The following is a 16420-nucleotide window of genomic DNA, read 5'->3' as shown; positions in this document are numbered from 1 at the left end:
GGCTGCAGGCTGTACTTATGCATTACTTACTGAATATATAATATATAAATAGTGGAATAAATTACATTAAAAGCTTCACTTTGGTTAGTATGTGTTTGTGAGTGCGTGTGTGTGTGTGTGTGTGTGTGTGTGTGTGTGTGTGTGTGTGTGTGTGTGTGTGTGTGTGTGTGTGTGTGTGTGTGTGTGTGTGTGTGTGTGTGTGTGTGGGGGGGGTGTCTGTGTGTGTGTGTGGGGGGGGTGTCTGTGTGTGTGTGTGTGTGTGTGTGTGTGTGTGTGTGTGTGTGTGTGTGTGTGTGTGCGTGTGTGTGTGTGTGTGTGTTTGTTTGGGTTGGGGGGTCTGTGTGTGCGTGTGTGTGTGTGTGTGTGTGTGTGTGTGTGTGTGTGTGTGTGTGTGTGTGTGTGTGTGTGTGTGTGTGTGTGTGTGTGTGTGTGTGTGTGTGAGTTTGTGTGTGTGGGGTCCCTGTGTGTGTGTGTGTGTGTGTGTGTGTGTGTGTGTGTGTGTGTGTGTGTGTGTGTGTGTGTGTGTGTGTGTGTGTGTGTGTGTGTGTGTGTGTGGTTGCGGGGGTTCAAACAGGCATGACGCTGTAATAAATATTGTACTATACACACACATATATATATGATTAGCAGTCGAATATGTATAGATATAAATATATACACACACATATATATGTATATACAGTATATGAAAAGGTATGCAGCTCCGTGTTCCTATTTTACCTTGTCAAATTACTTACCTGTACGCAAAGTTGAATGCAAAAATATGTATTATTAATCAAAAATAATATTAATCATGTCAATCTTCTCACCCAACACTGATTCCAGCAAAACTAGAATTTGGTCAATCCTCGCTAGAACCATTACCGCCACAATCATTTCAGAGCAAGGGCGCCCTCTTCTGGTCGTAGTTACCAGAGCAAATCTGGGCCGATTTAAAGGTTCAATTGAATCCAGAATCACGTTAGTGACACAAGCCTAAGGATATCATCGTATGGTTAAACTTAGTTTAATAACCAGGGGGTAGTATGGGGAAACGACGGAATAAAAGCCAAATGCATAGGCTATCTAAGGTGGACAGATTACTGAAATATCCGGACATCAACAAAATGTATGATGTTATGACATTGACATATTGACATTTGGCCGAATCTTATCATGGTAAATGTACTGGGGCAAATAATTGGGTAATAGCATACTTCCACTGTGGTTCACTTTGGGTTTTAAGCTTTGATAACCCAGCCAATTCTAGCCATTCTAATACGCAGTAGCCTATTTATATATTGTATTGGCGCTCTCCATTGTTTATCATCGTCCATGCCTGCTTATGGTATAAAGTCGACGGATAGACAGGTCCAGCCGGGGACAGGCCATCAGAAACGAGAAAGTTCAACCTCGGCTCTACATACAGGTCATTCTTCAGGAGTATTACGACAATGGTTCAGGGAAGGAGGAGGGAAGAAGCGACCAAAAGATTAAGATGATCAATGATGATTGTAATTGCAGAAAAATAGCAATAATAGCCAACAGCTGCACTTCATCGGCCACAAGGGGGCCATATAGTCATATTTGCTGAAGAATGTGATACACACAACTATAATATTGTCTGGAAATACATATTTTCATAATAAATTGTATTATCCACATATAAGCTAAACAAATCCCCATTGCATTCAAGCTGTTATCATATATTTCGAGTTTTTGTCACATGAAGTCTACGGGCTTAACTAGATCATCTTTGGATATTCGTTTTTTATGGACAATGAAAACAACAAATAATACATACCTAATTAGACCACATTGGGCCATGGGAAAAGAGCCGATGATAAACTTTGCAGCCCGGTGGCCTTGTTGGTGTAAACCAACCTGCAGGGAAGTATTGTCATGTGACCTCCCATAGCAACGGCCATGTCGGTTCCGCTTGACAGAAGTAATGCAAGTGCTGCTTCTCTTAAACAACTGGTACACCTAACACCGCCTCCGGACCGCCACACGGCCGCTCTCCTCTCGGTGCAAGGGTCTCATCTCCGTCTCTAGCCTCGAACCACCCGGATTTATTCATTCAAGAGGAAACAGGCTGAAATCATGAGTCATCTCAACCCCGGGTAGGTGCAATTGATTTTATTAGGGCTATGGGGAGTTAGTCATTTATTTAACATAGCCATGTCTCGTTAAACAATTACCTTATATAAGCCTATAGATACAGGTCTGTTTCGAATAACTTTCTGTGTTACAAGTTATTGTTGGGACTAAGTTCATTGAATGATATTCTACCCTTAAAAATATATTTCACTGAACTGAAGTGTAAGTTTAATTAAGACCGACATTGTCTGAATAATATGACATCAGAAGGATGAGGGATGATATTGAGCTAACCAGCTCTTGGACACGCGCTGTTGACCCTGTCAGGGAGAATATAGCGTCTGGTGCACCGGACAGGGGCACAACAGGGCTACTGGGTTAAGTGGGATATGCATCCCCCCCACTAACTCTTGTGGGTAATCGGATACCGGTAATGGACCCCTCAGTTGTCCGATCTTGTGTCCCCTCTCACAAATGCTTGAGGAAATTAAATCTGTATTGGAAAAAAAAGCGCCCCTCGACCAACTAGAATAGGCAAGTCGTAGCTCCAACACCATTTGTTAATGAGGTGGGTAACCAAGCAAACAACAAGACATTGTCATGGATTCCTTAACTAGTGAACGTTTGCTTACATGATTGCAAAGAGTTTAAAGGTGTTTTCTGTTTCACATGTTGGACGTCCTTACACAGACTGATATCAGCCTACAATAGTCTGACAGACAAGCATCTCGCTGGGTATTTCAGCAACACTCGGATAAGGAGACACCTGCAAAGAGTTGGTCTGGTATGGTACTTTAAAACGACAATAACCACACAGTGATGTAACAAGAAAATGTATACACACACTGAGAACTCTTGGCTACGAAGTGATTTATACTGCTCTGATGTTTCCCTGCATACAAACTAGTATTTGGAATTGGTGACTTAACTATTGTGACTTATATATTACATCGATTTTGACTATGCAATTAATCATGTGTTATGACAGAAAAAGTCAATTATTTCACCAGTCGTCCACATAGCAGACACTTGTATCCAAGTCATTAGCTTCATCGCCCAGCCTGCACGTCGTTGCTCACATCATGGAGCCCACCCTTCAGATCACCAGGAGCGGGCGGATCGTCCCGGACAAAGAGTACAGGAACAGGCTGATGCATAGAGTGCACCAGAAGCACGTGAGAGAATGCCTGGCCCAAGCCATATTCCACAAGGTCCTGGACATGGAGGTAGGAAGGGGCCCACCCCATCACCACCATCACAACCACAAGCTGCACAAACACCGCCATCACTTCCACCAGCACCACCCACAACCCACCCCCGACACCATCACCACCACCACCGACATCACAGCACCACCACCCACACCACCGACACTGCGGACACCTCAACCAACATCACACCCCCACCACCGCCGCCAATGCCACCACCCAAACCACGCCGACAACCAACCCACGCCACTGCACCACCGACACAGCAACACCGTCACCACCACCACCACCACCACCACCGCCCATCAAGGCCCCACCGTCTTATCTGCGGACATCCTTGCATGATTAATTATGCAAATGCTGTCCTGTGTACTTCCCATGTAGCGCGTCCATCAAATAGACATCAAACGGAGGCTGGAGGAGTTTGCTCGGAGGGAAAGAGTGCATAAGATGAAGGTACATTAGCGACGCTCGGAGACTGCTGATTGGCTGAATTAAGTGCCGGCTCCTCATATACACCCTAACGAGATCCGTCGTGTTATATTCGTTTTTTGTTTTGAGACGTCTAACGCGTGTACATTTCTTCCAATATTGTTAAATGTGTCAATGCCATGTATGGAATTGGCTGAGAATCCTCAATAGGTCTCAGACTTCTGATCCACTGACCAAATAAATAACGCAACCATATAAACAACAAAAATCTAATGTTAAATACCCTATGTTACCCTATATTGTCATGTATATCATCTTCAATTTAAAGACTGCCTGGTCTTCGTAACGGCCCCCGTACACCAGCCAAAGAAACGCACGATCCTTCCGCACCACCAGGACTTCCGCCGTCCTTCTCCCACAGGTGGAGCGCTCCAAGAGGTACGAGGAGGACCTGATCCAGATCCTGTCCCCCCGGCCCCCGACCGGCCCCAGGGGGGTCCGCACACAGCACTCTGTGCCAGAGGGAGAGCCCTCAGAGTCCAGCGAGTCTGTGAGTCCTCCCTCCCCCTTCTGCACTCACACAGGGTGAAGGACCTTAGGGAAGTATTGGTGGTGGATAATAACCCCCCACCACACACACATACACACACTTACTCTCTATGTAAAGCGCTTAGGGTACCTTGAACAGCGCTATACAATATAAATGCAATCAATAATTATTAATAGAAAGGATAGTTTAGCATCAACAACAGGGGATCACTGTTCTTTACTGTGACACGCATCAATCTTTCTAGTTACTATTTCGTCATGTAGGACGCTTTCTATCCAAGTTGACTTGCATAAGATACGTGTCATTATCGAGCATGTAGGGAGCTGTAGGGAGGCCTACAGGTAGACTGCGGCTAGAATTATCGGGTAATAAAATCTGGTATTGCTGACGTAGGGGTTCAAACACAGAACCTTTGGGCTAGACTTTCCAGCGATACCTGAGTTGGCCCCTGCGGTGTGTGGTGTTGTCTGTATGATATACAGTTCTGGGTTAAACACACAGTCAGTCAGAGTGACAGGGCATGGTAGTAGTATCCATCAGGCTTAAGAGGTGTTCTGGCTAAAGGTACAGATGATCTGGTGCGTGCTGCTGAGCTCCGCCACTCTGCGTGTTTGCTCTGAGCTCCCGGGGGCGTTTTTAAAGGGAAGTCCTGAGATTAAGTGCATTTTGTCGTAGCTGTCGAAGCGTGAACTGCTTAACAGTTTCCTCGGTGTCTGAGGAGAGCAAACAGTGAGGTCGTGGGTGTCTGAGTGTGGTTGAACCTGGTGCTGATACAGAGCTGTTTACCCGCTCTAAATCCCCTCTCTCATCTCGTATCCGTCAGCCAGTTCAAACCCACGGCACGTTAGGGCTTGTTCAGGATCTGGTGACTGTATGACATTTAGTCTATGAGCCGCTGCCTGGAGAGAAGCTTCATACTCCTGTACAGACTTTCTTTTGGCCTGAGTCAATCATATCTGTTCATTAGATATCGTCTAAATCCAATTATACATATAAAAACACCGGCCCTTGTGGATACTGAAGCAGAAATGTTTTGTTTGAAATAATAAAAGATGCACCTATCTTCTTAAACTGAACTTATAGTATCATTGTTAGCATTATTAGTATCATCCGTGTTAGAACGATAAGCATCATTAGCATTAGCATTAGCATTACAAGTACCGGAAGGGAGCTTGTTCCCCCACTGCGGTGCCAGAGCAGAGATGAGCTGTGACGTTGACCTGGCTCTCTGTGCAGCCGGGCTCCTCTCGTCCGCACACGGCCCCGGAGACCGTGCTGCGGCCGGCCCGCCTGCAGCCCATCACCTGCAGCGGCACCGCCGCCTCGCTGCGGCGCCGGCCCCCCCGCAGGCACCGCGTCTCCGCAGACCACCGCCAGCAGCAGCCGCTGGACGGCACCAACCCGGTGAGGCACACACACACTCAGACACCTGGATATGCTCAGACACACACACACACACGCGCACGCACACACACACGCACACACACACACACGTCAAACACACATGTACTCACACGCTCAGACACCTGGATATGCTCACACACACACACACACGCACACACACACGCACACACACACACACACACACACACACACGCACACACACACGTCAAACACACATGTACTCACACGCTCAGACACCTGGATATGCTCACACACACACACACACACACACACACACACACACACACACACACACTTGCACACGTCAAACACACATACTCACACACTCACATATACTCCCATACACACACACACGCACACACAGATATGCAAACAACCCTCTTACACACACAACAATGTGGACACAGGCGTGTGTAAGTGTTTGTGTGCATTGTTATGAAGAATCTCTCTGCTGCAGGCTCTTCTTTGAAAATGTGTTAAAAGGCTCTGTGAAACAGTATTCTGGGCACTCTGCTAGAGAGGAGACTGGTGTGTCCATACATTAAATAGGTTATTTTCTACAACTATTGTGTTTTTTTGCCATTAGAAGTTTCACCCATTAGGCAAGGCAACTTTATTAATATTGCACTTTTCATACACGAGGCAAACTCAGAGTGCTTCACATAGAAACACTGTCATACAATAAAATAAGTAAAATAAAAAATGAGTACGGTAAAATATATATAAAAATAAATATAAATAAATAAATAAAAATAAAACCAATAAAGGGATGGCCCCGACAGCATGCACCCCACACCTTACCCCACTGATGGTATTATAGCTTCATGTTATCATATTGTCATGCCTTGACTTACACCCAGTGCGAAATACCCATCAATATATTCGGGTGGGGGTTCCCATCTTGCGATTGTCGCGCATTACCGAACAAAAATTTCTCACTAGCCAGTTAGGCCTATAACATTACAATATTGAATGGATGCAAGCCAGGACAATCAGTCTATAGCCTACAAGACAACACTTATTTATTTTTTCAGATAATCCGATATGCTATAGTATTCGTAAAGCAACACTGACATGGGAGGTTGCATGAGCTGAAGTTGTTTGGATGCACGTTGTTTTATAACAAGGAGAGGCAAAGTTACGCCTGTGGCTGAACAGAAATGAATCCATCTGTGTGCGTCTCTCCATCCGTAGCTCGTGTGTTTTTTAAGCATGTCACATGACCCCCTCCAGGACGACAGGAACCCACTGAAGCGCGGCATCACCGCAGAGCTCTGCCAGGGCGTCTCCCCCTACTGCCTCCCGGTCATCAACAACTTCGTGACCCCCGTGCCCCCCACCACCAAGAGGAGAGACCGGGGGACGAGGGTCACCTCCAACGGAACCGTTAGGGGGCGTCGGCTACGCTCCACCACCACCAGCGACGCCAATGAGGTCAGCCACCTGTGATCTCTCTCTCTCTCTCTCTCTCTCTCTCTCTCTCTCTGAAAGGTTAATTGGCTGGCTTCTCTAGTTCCGCAGTCGGGAGGAAAGGCTATCTAATAGTTGCAACACTTCCCTACTTCCCTGGCCCCAGCAAATGCACGCCTCAGACATGAGTGTGCGTATGCTTGTTTGTGTGTGTGTGTGTGTGTGTGATTGTGTGCGCACACACACAAACCCACGCGCACGTCTCTCTCTCTCTCTCTCTCTCTCTCTCTCTCTCTCTCTCTCTCTCTCTCTCTCTCTCTCTCTCTCTCTCTCTCTCTCTCTCTCTCTCTCTCTCTCTCTCTCTCTCTCTCTCTCTCTCTCTCTCTCTCTCTCTCTCTCATATGATGTGGTTCATGTGAATGCTATTGGACTAGACTATTGCACAATGAGTAGCAGGTGTATGTATGTAATGTTGACGTGAGGGGTCCTCCTTCCTCCCCCTTCCCCAGGAGCCGCCGATGCTGCGCGGCTCGGTGCACCAGAGCAGAGTGGGCGTGAACATGGTGTACTGCGGCAAGACGGTGCACCTGTCCCGGGACCTGGGGGACCTGAGGGACGAGGTCAAGGTCTTCCAGCAGCACTGCGGGGGGGAGAACCTCTGTGTGTACAAGGGCCGGCTCCAAGAGGGGGGTGAGGAGGACACTGTGTGTGTGTGTGTGTGTGTGTGTGTGTGTGTGTGTGTGTGTGTGTGTGTGTGTGTGTGTGTGTGTGTGTGTGTGTGTGTGTGTGTGTGTGTGTGTGTGTGTGTGTGTGTGTGTGTGTAGGTGTGCAAGGGTGCGTGTGTGTACATGTGTGGGTCAGTGTCAATCGCCTTAAAGGTGACGTATTATACCACCAGGTGTGTGATTTGCCGTTACAGGTGAGCGAGTCCACCTAGAAGTATGACAGATAGATAAGCAACTTTTGCTACAGTCCAATTGGTAGGCTGATCTATACAGAACGCATCTAGTTGGACACGCCCACTTGTGAAAACGGCTTGTAATGGCTAATCACACTCACACCTGTTGGTATAATATGTCCCCTTTAATGTACACGATAACCTGAATATAATAATAATATAATGATAATAATAATAATCTTCATACAGCGCTTTTCTAAACAGTTACAAAGTGCTTTACAGAAAAAAGAAAGAAGGCAAAACAACCAAACAGAAATAAATGTCGAAGAACAATCGATCACATACAATTGTTGAGTGAATATATTCACTATACCATCACAGCTGGTAGGTCAGGACGACCCTTACCTGACAGCCTTGTCAGTCATGACCGTTTGTAGATGTCAATGGATTCTAAATAGAGATAAACTCTGCGACGAGTACCAATGTGTCCATCGCAGAACCACACATTCCATCGCAGAATATCGATGAACCTCGTTATGTGTTATTCCTACGAGCGCCCCCCCCCCACCCCCCACCATAGTGACCCCTCTCCCCCCCATGTCCTCCTGCCGCTCCTCAGAAGCGTTCCAGTTCGTGTCTCGCCGGCACCGAGGCTTCCCCTTCAGCCTCACCTTCTTCCTGAACGGCCTGCAGGTTGAGCGCATCAGCTCCTGCTGCGAGTTCAAACACCGCAGGGGCTCGCGGCTGACCGGCCGCCGAAAGCACTTCGGCTTCACCGGAGTGGAGGGAGCGTCTCCCTGTTACAAGTAAGAAGCAAAGGTGCATTCGCCACCAACAACGCACAAACGCATGTAAAAGGCAACGCAAAGACGGGAATAGACAGAAATATCTCGCCGGTTATGCACGTGTTTTCCACCCACGCCAATTTGCGCATTTCGCATGTTCGCTCGAGTTTAATTTTTTTTACTTTTTTACAAATTAATGTTGTATTGGCATCATAAGGAATTAGCTCCTAAACAGTGATGTGTCCAGACTAATGCAACTAATGTAGTAGGGGTGGAATAAGAGGGGCCTTCAAACACCTTGACCTCTGCAGGGCGGTGCAGTGCATGTAATATGTTACAAAATTATTATTGCTTGATGCTACTTATTTAAAAGCCATTTTAGTTGGAGTCGCGCTCTGGGTGACCAATCATACTGGGGGGAGGGGGGGGGGGGGGGGGGCATGGGCATGGGCCCCAACGAGGCCCCCCTGGGGCCCCGGCCCGGCTCCGGAACACGGATGACATCATGGCATGTGTTCCCCTGTCCAGGTGTATCATAGCGATGGGCTTGGACAAGAAGCCCACCCCTCCTCCAAAGAGGGTGACGGACGGTACGGAGACAGAGACGACCAGCAGTCCCAGTGACGCCCACAAGGAGACCGCCGAGGAGAAGGAGAGGGAGGAGGTGGAGGAGGACGAGGAGGAGAGGACTGCCTCCACGGCGGACCCCCGGACACCTCAGCCTCAAGACATGGAGACGGACATCAAGGAAGAGATCATACATGAGGACAAGCCCAGAGACGGTACAATGAATGAAAGGGATTGAATGAATCGTCGGCATCAGACAATAGGCAAAAGGCCATTTTTATGAAGTACAATCTTCCAATCCGCCATCTTTCCCTGCTAACAACATTTCTAAAACAACGGAGCACACGTTTGTATGTTCTTGCAGATTATGAGGAGGATTTCGAAGCAGATGACGAGGCAGACGAGAACTCCAAGGCGAAACAGAGCAAAGCTCCGTCTCACTCCACTGACAAAGAACAGCAGAGGAAGGACAAGTATGCCTCAGACAGTGAAGACGATGATGGAGATGGTGAGCAAAGTAGGACAAAACAATAGTCAGCAGTCACATAATAACTCTTCCGCAAACAGTTTCTTAACGTTGAGAAAAGTATTTAACGTATGTGCTACTCAACTTGAGCGTATATATATTGCAAGGAATTTTCTAAAGGTTAAAGTTGAAGTTTATTCTGTTAAAGAGTGAATGGGTACGAGTTCTAACTTAAGGGCTCAACTTTGTACCTCAAGAAGATGTAGCCCGCAAAGAAAGCCCTCAGCTTTCACACCATTGGTTTTTCTTCAGGGTAAAAAGCTCACAAAACAAAATGCAGGTAATAAATATCTCCCTCACACCACTCCCCGCTCTCCAGAGGGCAGTCGGTCCCGCTCAGCCTCCAGGTCCTCCAGCAGTGAGCGACCGAGCGAGGACGAAGACCCCAAAGGGGACCACCGGCACGCAGCCGAGTCTGAAGACCCCCGAGGAGACGCTGACCCTCCGGAGCCCCGCCGAGAGGAACCCCCCGCCGAACCCGCGGCCGGAGACCCCCCGACCGAAGCGGATACCCCCGACACCGAGATCCCTGTACCATCATTGTCCCCGCCATCACCGCCATCACCCCCACCCGATCCACCGGCAGCCCCCGCTGCGGCCGAGGAAGCGGAGGACCACGGCGGTAACGGGAGGGACACGGGGGAGACGGCGCCGGAGGAGTCAGAGACCAGCGTCCCCCCCGGGAGCGAGGGTAAGGGACACGAGGACACCCCCACCCCCGCTTCGGTGGCAGGCGACGGGGAAGGGGAAGGGGTGCCCGCGGAGCCGGAGAGAGGTGAGTGAGCAGCAGGTCGTACGGACTCCGTTCCGCCTGCCTAGTCCTTGTGGCCTTGTGGTGAACCTGGTTGGATTGCAGTGTCGGCTTTTTCCACTATTACCCACTCTCTCCCGCCAAAAAAAATACTATTGTTTGATGAATCTGGTATGTGTCTGGTGTGGATGTGATTCTGATATTAATAGTGGAAAAAACACTTTGAACATTGAGCTTGATTTGTTCTATTTCTGTGTTTGGCGTTCAACTGCTTGTTCTGTTATTCTGCTCTGTGTGCTCATACGTTTCCAATTTATATTACACTGTGCAAAAGCCTGTCTGTTTGCTCTCTCGTGTCGTGTTGTAATTGTGCTCTATGAATCAATATCTTGATATCTTAATGCAAAACATATTTTAGATTCACATAACCTCCCCACACAACTGTAACACTATCTAGTGTTGGAAACCAAACCTATGTTAGTAGGTGTAGAACTACGAGACCAACCAAGGCCTCTTATTTCAGGATTTAGATATTAATTTCATCTGGAAAATTTCATTTTCCTGTAATCGTGTTGTGTGCTACAGAATGAAGCTTGTATTTCGTATATTTTCTATGTTTTGCTGCATGTTATTCTTCTTTTGCATGTCTTTGATTGTTTGTATTTTATTTGGTTTGCATGTATCAATATTAAATAAACATTATCCACGTGTGACTTTCGTTTCCCTTTGTGCATGCTGTGCAGAACGTTGTTGGAATGATTGTGTTGCACATGCAGTGTTCTTATCTCTCCCCGGGTAACTCCAGCCAAGTCTGTTCAGGAGAAGCTAGCAGAGGCCATTTTAACGGAGGGCCAGTGCCACTCTGAACCAGAACTCAGTGACACCACCACAGAAGAAGACGAGGAGTTTACTGGTAGAGACAACCAGCAAAACAATAAAGGTTAAGTTCTGAATGCCGTTCTCCATTACAGTTGACAGTAAATTAACAATTAATATATTCCTATAGTACTCAAATTACATCCTGAATAAAGCCATTATATTCAGGATTGGGTTCCTGGATGATGACATTTTTGTCGATTAAAGGAAATGTAATTCTAAAACAAACATTCTATAACAAACATTTCGTCATGTTTTTTTAGACGCTACTCCTATTCATTGCGAGACCTCAGAGACGCAAGAACCGACCCAGCCAGAGGAGAACAAATGTGAGGCAAGCCTCGTCGACGCCGCAGAAGTTGAAGAGGAGACAGTCGAGCAGCAGGACGACCAGGAAGAACTCAAAGCAAAGCAAACTAACGAAGAAGCCGGCGAGGAGAAGGACGAAGAACTGCAAGCAGAAGAAGAGACGCCTGCATTGGAAGCAGATCCCGTAGAGGAAACGATAGAGACAGAGAAGGAGGACTCAGAGGAGAAGGACGACATGGAGGCATCTCCACCCCAGGAGCCTGAGGAGACGGTGGAGGAGGAGAACCAGGAAGCGACGCCTCAAGCGGATGAACCGGCGGAACCCGGGGACAAGGCTGCGGAGGAGAAGGTGGTGGAAGAGATGGAGGAGGTGAAGGAGGTGAAGGAGGTGGAGGTGGAGGATGCGGTGGAGGAGTCGAAGGACGATGTGAAGGAGGTGAAGGAGGTGGAGGAGGAGGTGAAGGAGGTGGAGGATGCGGTGGAGGAGTCGAAGGACGATGTGGAGGAGGTGAAGGAGGTGGAGGAGGAGGTGAAGGAGGTGGAGGATGCGGTGGAGGAGTCGAAGGAGGATGTGGAGGAGGTGAAGGAGGTGGTGGAGGATGTGAAGGAGGAGGTGGAGGAGGTTAAAAAGGAAGAAGGCATGGAGGCCGACAGTCAACCAGAGGCCAAAAACAATGAAGCCAATGAGGACTTGGCAGCATTAGAACCCGAGGAAAAGAAAGATGTTGAAACCGCTCTGCAACAAGACGCGGAGGAGCCGTCAGCTGCAGCTACAAGTGAAACGGTGGATGAGAACCCCCAGCCCTCGGAGGAACCGGCTACAAGTCAAACGGTGGACAACAACACCCAGCTCTCAGAGGAGGAGCCGTCGACTGCGGCTACAAGTCAAATGGCGGACACCAACACCCCGCTCTCAGAGGAGGAGCCGGCTACAAGTCAAGCGGTGGACACCAACACCCCGCCATCGGAGGAGCCGGCTACAAGTCAAACGGCGGACACCAACACCCCGCCCTCGGATGAGCTGTTGACTGCGGCTACAAGTGAAACAGTGGACACCAGCACCCAGCCCTCGACTGTGGCTACAAGTCAAACGGCGGACACCAACACCCCGCCCTCGGATGAGCTGTTGACTGCGGCTACAAGTGAAACAGTGGACACCAACACCCAGCCCTCGACTGTGGCTACAAGTCAAACGGCGGACACCAACACCCCGCCCTCGGACGATCCGGCTGACATCGGCGGCGGAGAGACAGCTGTGACTGGCAGGGGAAAACTGGGGGCAGGTGAGGCCACCGTGGAGACGGCAGGGACCCGAGTCCCGGCAGAGAGTTCAAGTAGCTCATCAGAGCTGAGTGGAGCCGCCGCGGTGCTTCAAGCCGAACAGACAGCAGCAGCAGTGGAAACAAGTGGGACTAAAATAGACCATGACGAGCCTGTGGAGGATTTACATGAAGAGAGCGCTTCACATGAGGAGATGGAGAGCTTAAGAGGCAGAATGACACATGATACAGGAGGGGAGGGCGGAAGTCTGACGTCTGTACCGCAGAACAATGTTGAAAAGGACGATGTAGAAAAGCAGGAGGAAGGCAAGGATAATAATGTAGAAAAGAGTGAGGCAGGGCAGGTTGAAGAGGGGAGTGATTTGGAGGCCAAAGAACATACCGGAAACGACAGGGAGGAGGAGGAAGAATGTAAAACAGTGGAGGAATCAATGCAGAAAGTTGAAGCCATGGAAGCAACAGAACGGACCAAAGATGGCATAAAGGCTGAAGCAAAGGAAACATTAGAAGTAACATATGACAAAGCTAGTGAAGTTGCATATGAAGAGAATGTGCAAAGAGAGGAAAAGCCAGGGAAAGACATTGAGGAAACAGGAGATGAAAACAGTTCAAATAAAGTTGATGTAGAGGGATCCGAAATACAGGTGGCTGAAATAGAAAACAGTGTAGATACCAAAGAAAGTTCTCAGTCTACTGAAGACCAAGCTGTAAAACAGGCAGAACAAGTAGAAGAGAATGACCCCCAGAAACAAGCCTCTGAGACTGCTGAGAAACTGTCCGAAACAACTGTGGATCAAGAACCAGTGACGGAGGCTGAAAAGACATCAGATGAAAGCAATGTTGAAACAGAAAATGTTGGGGACGCTCTCAAAGCAGACAAGGCCACAGGGATTCAACCCGAGGACGAAGCTAAAGAACTCAAAGGCAACATGCCCGGGTCCGATGGTGATAATGAAGATAAAGACGTGGCGGAAAATTCAGGAGCAGCAGGACAGGGGACATCTGCTGAAACAAAGGAGAACATTGAAGACCAGGGCAATCAAGCCAAACGCGTTGTGGTAGGAGAGAAGATAGATCCTACGCATTCAGAAGAACCAAATGAAGAGGAGAAGAAGGAGGAGGATCGCACTAATGACCATGAGGAAAAAGACAATCAAAGTTTACCGGAAAATGTTGATCAGGGACCTAGAGTTTATCAAGTTCCAAAAGTAGCTGAACTGGAGGAAGAACAGCTGCAGAGTGGTTCTAAAGTCGTAGAATCTGCTGAATCCAAGGAAGCCAAGGAGCCTCCTGACAAAAAAGACACAGGTATTGACGATGAAAGCCCAGATGAAAATCAGGGCAAGGGTTCAGAAATGAACACAAAAAAGGATGACCAGAATCACGCCGTAAAAGTTGATTCCCTTGACGGACCTACAGTACTGGATACAGCAGACAACGTAGACGATGAAAAGGTAGAATCCATCATAGAGTCTATTCTGAATACCGACGACAACCACACAGACACTGATCATAACTCTGTTGTCGCTGTTGAGCCCAGTGCTGTGAGTGGAGAACACAGTGCAGACACAGAAGAAGGAAGCAAACCTTCGGAGGAAGCCGAAAGTGTGGTGTTCAAACCAGAAGCAGACCCGGCCCAGCCTACTGTCCGTCAGGCAGCACAGAGCAGAGAGTTGGGCAAGGACGATCCTGGCCTTCTAGAGGTCAATGAAACTAATGAGAAAGAATCTGTGACTGCAGGTGTCTTGGAGAGTAAAGACAACAGGGACAATCTTGTCACAGACTGGGTGACGTTACATCAAACTTCAAAGTACTTTGAGAAATTTGTTGAATCTCTAGATGACATGAAAGAGTTGCCATCGAATGCCAGTGCCGGTGCGTCTGACTATGGGCTATTGCAATCTGCAAGCCTGCCTCAAAACATGACCAGGTCTGAGAAGAATGAGGAAAATATTGAGAAGAACGAAAAGGAGAGAGAACCCTTGTTAAAAAATAGCAAAAACTCTCCCGACAATACCAAAGTTGAACTTGCACGGTCGGACCTGAGAAGCAATCCCTCCGAAGGCCTGGAGGAGAGAGAACCTGCTGAAGATGAACAGAAGTTGAAGGAGCCAACTGAAGTGAAAACCATAGCATCCACTTCAGAGGCAGACCAGAGTACCGAAGGGTCAAACCGGACAGATGTCAAGGGAGAGGACACTTTAGGGAAGCACAAAAACGACAGTGGCTCATCTGGAGGAGACAGAGATAAAGATGCTTCTACCAAGGGGAACATTGAACACTGTGACAGTTCCAAAATGGAGACGGAAGACATTGGAGAAAACAATAACGTAGAGTCTGTCCAACCTGAGAGCACCACCGAGCCTGACTCTGAGCTCCCAACAGAGAAGGAAGAAGTGAAAGATGAACCTGAGGTAGAGGAAAACCAAACAACGGTAGAGGAGATAAAAGATGTACCTCAGCCTGACGACACTGAAGATGAGGCCCATCAGGCTCCAGGAGGGCTGTCGGAACCGAAAGCCTCCCAGCCAGAGGCACAACTTGACGACACCAAAGAAACAGTGGAAAGCAAAGAGGCAGACAACACGGAAGTCACATCCGTAACCGATCTTATAGCTGTAACCAATCTCACATCTTCCTCGACGTCCGATAAAGGTGTCGACGAGGGCGGTCAAAATAAACCTCAGGTCCAGTCCAAACCGTTGGATAGGAGCAGTAGTTTGAGCAGTGAGAACAAACAGGTTCAGTTGATTGAGGATTTCAAACCCACTGTAAGTAAGGACCAGTTGAGCGCCTATAGAGTGGAAGAGACCTCCCTGTTTGGTCGCAGTTCATATCCCCAGTTTACAACACAGACAGGAAGTGGCTATTGACACCGCACTTGACACACCATGTATAGCACTTTTAAAAATTAGATTTAAAGATATTCATTATTTTGCACAGCGTTTAAGGCAATCTGATGGTAATGAGGAAACTACCAAAACAATCCTAAGGACCCCAATATAGCAGATATTTTTGTACTGAAATTGATTTGGTTGAATGACCAAGAATAGAATATTTATTAAGGACTAAGGAAGCCCTGAAAGGACACTTGGTATGTTTGTTTATAATTAAAACTCAAACGGTTTTAATCCATCAGTAGGCGACAAAAGAAGCTCGATAATGAGTTGTGATTGTTGAACAGCTCATCTCTTCTCTTATTGTCCTGAACAAACAATATGGCAAAGCTTGTGAGCGGTATCCGATAGTCCCCCCCACCCCTCTCACACACACACACACACACACACACACACACACACACCAACACACACACACACACACACACACACACACACACACACACAC

At 47.9% G+C, this 16420-nt stretch overlaps 1 protein-coding gene across 1 annotated transcript; it reads left to right on the top strand.

The window, feature by feature from the left end:
• Window positions 1-1923: 1923 nt before the first annotated feature.
• Window positions 1924-16323, top strand: erich3 (glutamate-rich 3). Its single transcript, XM_056603279.1, has 15 exons — window positions 1924-2102; window positions 2770-2863; window positions 3180-3305; window positions 3672-3743; window positions 4141-4269; window positions 5506-5673; window positions 6907-7107; window positions 7593-7773; window positions 8601-8787; window positions 9295-9548; window positions 9698-9841; window positions 10179-10634; window positions 11416-11550; window positions 11750-12144; window positions 12403-16323. Exons 1-15 carry the CDS (start codon window positions 2083-2085, stop codon window positions 15946-15948), a joined length of 6108 nt encoding a protein of 2035 aa, XP_056459254.1. The 5' UTR covers window positions 1924-2082; the 3' UTR covers window positions 15949-16323.
• Window positions 16324-16420: the final 97 nt, after the last annotated feature.

The sequence above is a fragment of the Gadus chalcogrammus genome, chromosome 12 (genome assembly GCF_026213295.1).
Source record: "Gadus chalcogrammus isolate NIFS_2021 chromosome 12, NIFS_Gcha_1.0, whole genome shotgun sequence".
Classification (NCBI taxonomy): domain Eukaryota; kingdom Metazoa; phylum Chordata; class Actinopteri; order Gadiformes; family Gadidae; genus Gadus; species Gadus chalcogrammus.
The sequence above is the reverse complement of the archived record's forward strand: the minus strand, read 5'-3'. Positions and strand labels throughout refer to the sequence as shown.